The following is a 10,172-nucleotide window of genomic DNA, read 5'->3' as shown; positions in this document are numbered from 1 at the left end:
CTATCACCTAATATTGCACCATAATGAGGACACTTAAAGAAAAGTTGAGGTTGTCGATGCAGATCTCACACACACACAGTGCTGATTTGTGAATATTACTTACCTGTTACTAAGTTGCCACCCTAAGGGAAGGAGAGCTTATGAACACGCATGCACATACACACAAGTCATCAGAAACACACAAATGAGACAAACACAACACACATTGATGGACCAATCACCTGCAAACACACTCACAATGCACATGAACACACCTGACTCATGACACACCCAGTAAACAGCTCACCTCATATACACTACTACTACACACATGTTACCAAAAACACAGAAGGCCACAAACAAAAAATCTCACAAGAAACACACATGAACAGCACATATGCACACCTAGGAACACACCAAAAAGCAGCACACACCCTTCTATTAAAAATGAGGCTATGCTTCTGCCCCTTCTACCCATCTCCTTCCTGGTGGAAGGCCATCAGTGTGGGGCAGGTTAGCCTATTCAGTCACAGGTGCACTCATAAAACCACCACAACATGGTGTGCACATGGTAAACCACAGTGCCATGCACATGGCCACACAATAGACCAATATACAGAGAAAATTAAACAATACAGCTTCTTATGTCACACACCAGTGTGTCACCCACAGACACAGCTCACATGTACACCAGCACATGCTGCTGAGCAGAGGTGTGACCCTTCTCTCACCTGAACTTGGCTCCTCTGAGGTCAGGCATCTGCTTGTCCAGCATCAGAGCCTACAATGTCACCTCCGATGATCAGCTGTGATGCAAGTACTTTCAGTCACAGGCATGAATCAGGAGTCCCTAATCACAGGCAAGAGGCCTATAACTTGGTGTCCATGGGCTAAAACGAGGCCAGATTAGGTCTAACTCAGGAAGAGTCAGGCTGTGAGTCAGATACCTGTGCAGACATGTGTGCACAAAAATGCAACTGTCAATCACAATGTACATAAGCAGAATACAGTGCCTAGAGACTCACAGAGACACACACACAGTCATGAGCTTAGAGTCTCATCCATGAATCAACCATCACAAGGCAGATCTGTCCATCAATGCAGACATCCAGCCTCTCTGACCTGTGCTCATCTTTGGTGAGTTGAGACACCTTCTGCTCCAGACTGTTGCCCAGCTCCTCAGGTTTTCCTCAGGAGTTCTAACATCCACACAAATAGAAGAAGCATCTGGGGCTTGGCACTTCTACAGACTTTCATTTTGTTTAAGCAGCTCCAGAGAAACGAATCAACAGATAACCCTTACTAATGAGAGACTGACACCCAGTCCCCAAGCTTCTGAATAATTCTGCCTGCCCTTTGGGGAGCTGGGTGTCCAAGAGCCAGAGAGACTAGAGTCCTAGGGGACAGTGTCTCTGATTCCAGTGATGCCTGGACTTCTTTCTTCTTGGCCACGTTCCAGCTGGGACAAAGGGCTTCTCAACTTTTAATTTGGAAATGATTTTAAAGATACAGAAATGTTATAAAACTGAAGTCAAGAATTCCTGGAAAGGCCCTACCCTGATTCCCCAATGCTTAATGTTTTACTGTGTTTACCTTCCATGTGCATGTATGTATTAATGTATGTATGCTTCATGCTTAGATTTTCACCAGGTATACACAATGCATGTTATAAGAAGACATGATATTAATTTCTTTCTTTACTAGTGTTTGAATCTTTGATCAATATACTGTGGTGGTATCTGCCAGGTTTTTATAAAGTTATTAGTGTTTTATAGTTAATATTTTAAACCGGTTGCTAATAGGTATCATTTTAGTAGATATTTTGATTATATATAAACATGACTTTTTCCTTATTGGCATTTCAGCCAGTATGTTTAATATCCATTGGTGATTCTCTTTTGACTTTTTTTTGTAAATTATATTCTTTGATTATACTGTTACAGTTGTCCCAACTTTTCCCTATTTTGCCACCTCCACCCAGAACCCCCTACTCCCTCAGGCCATCCCCACTCCATTGTTCAGATCCATGGGTCATGCATGTAAATTCTTTGGCTGCTCCATTTCCTTTCCTTACATCCCCCTGACTATTGTGTCACTACCTCTTAGTACCCAATTCTCTCACCTCTTCACCTATTTCCCAACACTCCCCACCCAACTGACAATCATCAGCACATTCTTCATATCCATTATTCTATCTCTCCTGTATTTGTTTGCCTAGGCTGGTTTTCATATTTGATTGTTGATACATATGTATTTATTGCTATTTTATTGTTCATAGTTTCTCTCTTCTTCTTTTTCTTAAATAAGTCCTTTCAACATTTCATATAATAATGGCTCAGTGGTCAAGAATTCCTTTAGTTTTTTCTGTCTGGGAAGCTGGTTATCTACCTTTTGATTCTAAATGATAGCTTTGCTGGGTAGAGCAATGTTGGCTGTAAGACCCTGCTTTTATTGACTTTGAGTATTCTTGCCAATCCCTGCTAGCCTGCAAAGTTTCTTTTGAGAAATCGATTGATAGTCTTATGGGAACTCCTTTGTAGGTAACTGCCTGCTTTTTTCTTGCTGCTTTTAAGATTCTCCCTTTATATTTACGGTTTAGCACTTTAATGATGATGTGTCTTTGAGTGGACCTCTTTGTGTCCATCATGTTTGGGACTCTCTGTGCTTCTTGTACTGGCATGTCTATTTCCTTCACCAAATAACGAAACTTCTTTTTCATTTTTTTTCCAAATAGTTTTTCAGTTTTTTGCTTTTTTCTCTTCTTTTCTGGCACCCCACATGTGAATGTGGAACATTTGAAGTGGCTGCAGAGGCCCATTAAAGTTTCCTCAGTTTATTTTTTGATTCCTTTTTCTTCTTGTTGTTTTTTATTTCCTTAAGTTCCAAGTCACTGATTTGATTCTCAGCTTCATCCATTCTGCTGCTGTTTCCCTGGAAATTGTTCTGTATCTCAGTTAGTGTATCCTTTGTTTCAGACTGGATCTTTTTTATTCTGTTCAAGTCTTCACTAAGTTTCTTGAGCAGCCTTGTAACCAGTATTGTGAACTGTGCATCTCCAGAGTGCTTGTCTTCATTTTGTTTAGTTTTCTTTCTGGAGTTTTGTTCTGTTCTTTGATTTGGGACTTGTTTCTTTGTCTACTCGTTTTGGCAGCCTCCATGTGTATGTTTCTGTGTGTTAGGTAGAGCTGCTATGACTCCCTGTCTTAGTAGAGTGGCTTAATGTTGTAGGTATCCCTTAGGGTCCGGTAGTACAGCTTCCCCTGTTTCCCCAGCTGGGTATTCGAGGAGTGCCCTTTGTGTGGGCTGAGTATACTCTCTTCTTGTAGATGAGCCTTGGTTGTTGCTAGCAGGTTAATGGGAATGATTTATGCGGGCCAGTCACATGCAAGGATTGGCTGTGACCACTTACCACCAACCTCCACTCTGTGTGGAGGGATCAGCTGTGCAGGAGCAAGGAGATGGTGCTCTGACATGGTCTGTAGCTGTCCACTGGATGCATAGGCTCTGAGGTTTCTCATGTGGTGCAAGTCAAGCTTAGCTGCCTCCTGTGTTCTGCCTGAACCTACTGTGCAGGAGGTATAATGCAATTTGAGATGACTGCTACCTGTGCTGGGCTTGGAGGTTTTCAGGAAAAGCTGATCTCTGAATCAAGGCTGGCTGCTGCTAGTGCCAGGCCTTGGGCCACTTAGCAAGTGGTATGGGGGGTATGGTGGCTCACTGAGGCTGGCTATTGCTTGTTTGAGATGATTAGGAAGTTGTTAAGCATGAGGCAAGACCAGCCATTCCTATGGAAAAGCCACTGTTAGCAGTTTGGGTGGGCTCATAAGTTGGGTGAGACAGAGTGTCAGGGGATCTCTAGGGCAGGGCAAACAGTGTAAGGTAGGTTGATGGAGTCTCAGATATGTCACCCAGGAGTGAGCTGTGTGGCTTTGTGGAGGGAGGATTCAGCAAAGGGACAGTGGCCTCTGCCTGCTTTGTTGTCTGGAAGGAAACTGTTCCCCAGCTCTCACCTTGATGCCAGATACTTCAGTTTCTCCCAGTATGCCACTGGTGCCTGTCAAACTGCTAACCCGGTGTTGGAGCCCAGAGGGAGTGGGCCTAAATCTGTACGTGTTTTCTTTAAGAGGAAGTGCTTGGGACTCTAGAAGTTTCTTCCCTCAACTCAATGTGCAGTGATTTTTGCAGACGGAACTCATGGAGATTTGTCTTCCTGGCACTGGAACTCTGGGCTGGGGGCTGTTTTGGGCCTGGGACTCCTAGCTCCTGAGATATTCCTGTCAAATTTTATCCACCACATGTGGATTTGGCACCAGCCCTTTCCACATCACTGCCTCTTATTCTAATCTGGATGGATGTGGTTTCTTTAATTCTGTAATTGTAGGACTTCCTACTCAACTCAAGTTGTGGACTTCCACTGTTCTTGCACAGAACTTTTTACAGTTTTGAGTGATGTTTGTTCTATAGTTTAGTTGTAATTTTGATGTGGTTGTGCAAGGAGGGGAGCTGTGTTTACCTATGTCACCATGTTGATTTCATTGATGATTCTTATGACAAGATTATGACAAATTTGATGGCCAGATGGTAATTTTTTAGATACTGTATTTTCTCCTATGTTTATTAATTGTGTTGCTTTATAAGAAGGAAGTTACCCTTATTCCCCACTCATTTGTTTTCTATTTGTTTACATCATTATGGAGTTGTGGATTTTTACTTATTATTCTCTGAGTTATAATCTATTACTATTGTTATTCATTTTGAATCTCTAGGTGTGTTTATTGATTCCAAGGACTCTAAATAATATTAGAGAAATCAACTGGGGAATATATATATAAAAGGAACACAAGAACTAAAAAGTAGAAATCAAAGACTAAAAGAATGTTTACCCATATAGATGGGTCAGGAGTGAGGCAGAAAGAATGATGGATCGGAACAGTATATATATATATATATATACACACACATATAAGTTTCCACTTATTTATGATTTTTAAAGCTCATTAGCTGAACTAACATCTCCAATTCTTATTTAACACCCAAGAGTCCTTTGTAGCTTCTTCTTCTCTATGTGCATAGTACCTTTCCTATGAGAGCAAGGAGTCACGTCCTTCTCCTCAGTCTTTACTCTTTTGTTGAATGTTTACATACATGGGAAGTAGTTCAGAAACTTGTATTTATACAGAATGCTGTTAATGACACTCTAACTGCAGCTTAAGACTTTGTTTCCGGTTTTTTTTTATTGTAGATGTGTATAGACAAAATTCTGGGTTCAAGAATTACCAGGGTACTTATATTATTTCCCTCCTTAGTCTAATTATGGTATTAATTTAAGATACAGTTGGGTTCATTTGTCTTTTTCATTCCATTTTGCTTCATGCACCACCTCTTCTATTTGTTTTTAGTGGCAAAACACAACATGGTCATAACTACACTAATGATTATACTCATCTCCCATCTCTTCCGTCCACCTTCTCTGGGTAAACCACCTCATTAGTTTCTGATTTATACTTCCTGTGTTTCTTTTTGCTCAAGTGGGCAGAAATATGTGTTTTACTTCCCCTTAGTTGTTACAAAAATTTCAGTGCTCTAAGTGCCCTTTTGTACATTGCTTGTTTCCATTTAACAGTATATCCACATGTTTCTCTATATTGATTCATAGGTATCTTGGTTTTTATTTTTTACAGTTGCAAAGTACTCAGTTTCATTGATGCTCTGTAAAGGTCCTTGTAGAGGTTCCTAAAATGAGATATTGGTAATGAGTCTCATAAATGCCTGACTTGTGTATCTTAGAAGGCTAGAGTGGTCAATGTTGTGTTTTGTATGTTAAATGTTACTCAGAAATTAAAAGGGAGGTAAGAAGTAATCTCTGCATATAGCACAGAAAAGAATTACAAAGTAGTAATAATGTTTGTGTAGTAAGTTAGCAGAGGGGTATTGGAATATCAAAATACAGGTAAATAATTAAAAGGGAAGTTAGACAACAGAGAATAAATGTGAGGCAGATGTATCACATACTTATATAGAAAATATAAATTCAAATACATTATGATTACTTTAGATGTCAATATAGAAATAGCTCTGGAAATAATTGTTGCTGCACAGAAAAAGAACAAAATTCAAGTTTACATACACCTTTGACAAAAGGACACCTCACTGACAATTTGGACACAGTAAAGTCTAAAGTGTTTAAAAAATGCATGTAAAACCTAACATGAGAAAAGCTGCATCTTTACTAGCTATACTATAGCAATACCTATATCTTGTTCTATATCTATATATGCACCTAGGTCTACAAATATAAAATATCAACATTAATATGAGAAGTAGATGAACTAATAATGCAAGCCCCATTGCCAGAAATATTTGTATCCAAATATATATCTATATATTTCTATCTGTATATGCATCTATGTCTATAGATATAAAATATCAATATTAATATGAGAAGTAGATGCAGTATTAATACAGAACCCATTGCTAGAAATATCTTCTTATTTTAAACAATGCTGTGTGCTTTAAATGCATTTATTAAAAGTCTGTCTTTCTTTGGTTAAAAGTTTTGCTTTGTAGCACATGTGAATTTTCATAGTATAATTATTCTGATCATGGCTGATTGCACTCAGCCAACATGATGTCATTGAATGTGAGTTGGGAAGATGTGTGCACAATGAACTTGAAGCTGACAAAAGCCAGCATAAAAAATTCAGTTAAAAAAAAGGGTAAGTTCAGCAGTAGCAGATCATAATGCTAAATCAGTGTGTTCTTATAATACAGTATAAGAATACATAAGCAAACAGTGACATAGCTCACTGGAGAAAAAGACAAATTCATAGTTAAAATTGTGCAACACTTTTGCAAAAGATTTTGCAGATACCTTATAAGAGATGATGAACAAGGGGAAAATATTGTTTAGAAATAAAGAATTATAAACAATTTAAGTAGCAAATGTGACCTCATTGACATATTAACTTCTTTAACCCAATTGACATACATTCTAAGGCCTGCTTTATGTCTCTGTTTCTCAGGCTGTAGATGAAGGGGTTCAGCATGGGGGTAACTACTGTATACATGACCGAAGCAATTATATCTTTGGAATCCCATGATGAGGACAAAAAGTAAACACCAACAAGTGTCCCATAGTATAAAGACACCACAAGGAGATGGGAGCCACAGGTAGAAAAGGCTTTTAAGAGTCTCTTAGTGGAGGGAGCCTTCAGGATGATGGACCCTATATGGATATATGAGCCAAAAATCACAGTCAAAGGCAAGAATAAAAGCATTCCTCCCTCAGTGAAGATGACCATCTCATTGAGGGAGATGTCTGAGCAGCTGAGCTTCAGGAGCACAGTGAGGTCACAGAAGAAGTGGGTGATGACATTGTCGGCACAGAAGGACAGCCGCACCATGAGGACAGTGTGCAACAGTGCATGAGCACATGTAGTAATCCATGAGGCAGCCACCAACAGTGCACACAACTCCTCCCTCATAATGGTGTTATAGTGTAGAGGGTGACAGATGGCCACATACCTGTCATACGCCATCACCGCCAGAAGGAGATTATCAATACAACCAAAAAATATATAAAAATACAACTGAGAAATACATCCTGAGTAGGATATGAAGAAGTGATGAGTCTGCATGTTCATCAGCATCTTGGGGACAGTGACAGATGAGAAAGAGACATCAGTGAGGGCCAAGTGGCTGAGGAAGAAGTACATGGGCATGTGCAGGCGAGAGTCCAGCCTGATGATCAGGATGATGAGCAGGTTGCCCAGCACTGTGGTCAGGTACATGCCCAGGAACAGGGCAAAGAACAGGCCCTGCTGCCCTGGAGGGATGGGGAGCCCCAGGAGGAGGAACTCAGACACGCTGCTCTGGTTCTCAGGCCTCATGCTGCTCTTGTGTCTGCTGGGGACAAAGGAGGTTTGGGGATCTCAGGATCCTAAAAAGACAACCAGGACCGTCACATCTCATACTGTAATATAATGGGAAAATCATTAATTTTTTTCTTATTTCTTATTGTTTACACCATTACAGTTCCCATTTCCCCTTTGCCATTACACCATTACAGTTCCCCTTCCCACCTAGCCCACACTCCCCCACTGCCTTAGGCCATCATCACACAATGGGTCATACATGTATCTTCTTTGGCTAATCACTTCACCTGCCAGGTGCCATTGGCCTACAGCTGTAAACTCAGGGACACTCCAGAAATGGGTGACTATTTAAAGCCCTTTGATGCCAGAATAGCTCTGAAACCAGAATAGTCCACAAACTCTTTCATAATAATGCTGGCCATCCTGGGGCCATAAACACTGTGCTGTACACTAAGTTTGGGGCTCTATCTATCTTTTATGATCCAACATCAGCCTTACATTCCCAGACTAAAAAATCTTCACAACTACAGTAAGAGTCAGTATTCTTTCTCCCTTATATTAGCTGGTAGGAAATAGAAGCATAAAAATGATATAAATCTTATGTGCATATATAAACAGTATGTATTGCCATTTTCTATAGGTTAACAAATATCGAATACTTTTTTAGTAGCCAATAATATAATAACTTTGTATGGTGACAAATAGTTATTTAAATGCCAAATCACCATGTCGTACACACCTGAAACTAATATTGTATTGTATGTCAGCTATAATTAGAATAAACTTAAGGGGGAAATTATCAAACAAGCAGGTCAATTCACTACATCTACATGATCAGAGCCCATACTCTTAACTATTGCCCATGGACACCTCTCCCATCATTGGTAACACCCTGGGTTACTGTAGGGTTGCAAGCAGTTCAGTATTTTCTTAGATCCCTACCTAAATAGTTCCCTTCATTTATGTTGATCTGCTTTCCAATTGAGAAAAGACCATTACATTCATTATCATTTATTCAGAAATACCTATCTAGTGCACACCGAGCCACACAACTCCACAACAAGCAGCATACACCCTCCTATTAATTATGAGGGCATGCTTCTGCCTCTTCTGACCCATCCCCTTCCTGGGGGAAGGCCATCAGCATGGGGAAGTTAAGCCTATTCAGTCATAGGCACACTGATTAAACTGCCACCAACGTCCCATGCTTGTGGTCACACAACATGGTAACACAGAGAAAACCAAACAATACACCTTTCTGCTCTCAAACACAAGTGTGTCACCCATAGACATAGCTCACTTGTACACCAGCACACACTGCTGAGCAGAGGTGTGAGCCCTCTCTGACCTGACCTTAGCTCCTGTGAGGTCAGTTGTCTTCTTGTCCAGCAACAGAGCCAACAGTGTCACTCCTGATGCTCAGCTGTGATGCAAATACTTATGGTCAGAGGCATAAATCAGGAGTCCCTAATCACACACCAAAAGACTGATACAGGAGTGTCCAACCGTTTGGCATCTCTGGGCCACACTAGAAGAAGAAGAGTTGTCTTGGGCCACACATTAAATACATTGTAACACATAATCACAAAAAAATCTTATAATGTCTTAATTAAATTTATTATTTTGTGTTGGGCCACATCATAGCCATTCTGAGCTGCATGTGGCCTGTAGACCGCAGGTTGGTCACCCTTGGTACATACACTGAAACAGGGCCCAGGTTAGGTCTAACTGAGGAAAAGAGTCAGATACACAGCACAAGCACACACATGAAACTACCAAATGACATGTACACAAGGACACATATACGATACACAGAGACAGAGAGTATCATACAGAAGCCCACCTGTCCACAGGCAGATCCATAGTCAAGTACACATTTACATCTCCTCTGACCTGAGCTCATCCTTGGTGATCTCAGACTCTTCTGCTCCAGACTGAGGCCTAACTCGTCAGCTTCTCTTCAGGAGACTCAGCACCCAGACAAAAAGGAGAAATCTCTGTGGCCTCAGTACTTTTACAGATGTTCATGTTTCTTAACCAACTCCAGAGCAGTGAGCAAAAAGGTAATGTTTTAATTACTGATGTGAGGACTGAAACAAAGTCCCCAAGCTTCTGGGTCAGGGAGGAACCACTGCAGGCTAATTGGCCTATTTCTGACTGCCCTTTGGGGAGCTGTGTGTCCAGGACCAGAAGGGAATAAAGTCCCAGGGAACAGTGTCCCTGATGCCAGTGATTCCTTTCTTCTTGGACATGGATCCAGCTGGGACAAAGGATTTTTTAAAAAGATTGTAATAATGGCTTGTTTAGAAAGGTGTTGGC

At 40.7% G+C, this 10,172-nt stretch overlaps 1 protein-coding gene across 1 annotated transcript; it reads right to left on the bottom strand.

The window, feature by feature from the left end:
• Nucleotides 1-6,809: 6,809 nt before the first annotated feature.
• On the bottom strand, nucleotides 6,810-7,868 carry LOC118995927 (olfactory receptor 1J4-like). The gene is made up of 2 exons (XM_037059053.1): nucleotides 6,971-7,868; nucleotides 6,810-6,844 (listed from the first exon to the last, which is right to left on the bottom strand). The coding sequence occupies exons 1-2, from the start codon at nucleotides 7,866-7,868 to the stop codon at nucleotides 6,810-6,812; spliced, it is 933 nt and encodes a 310-aa protein (XP_036914948.1).
• Nucleotides 7,869-10,172: the final 2,304 nt, after the last annotated feature.

Source organism: Sturnira hondurensis, unplaced genomic scaffold (assembly GCF_014824575.4).
Source record: "Sturnira hondurensis isolate 20B ecotype Veracruz unplaced genomic scaffold, ASM1482457v3 Scaffold0010448, whole genome shotgun sequence".
Taxonomy (NCBI): Eukaryota; Metazoa; Chordata; class Mammalia; order Chiroptera; family Phyllostomidae; genus Sturnira; species Sturnira hondurensis.
Note: the sequence above shows the minus strand (reverse complement) of the source record. Positions and strands in the feature narration are given on the sequence as shown.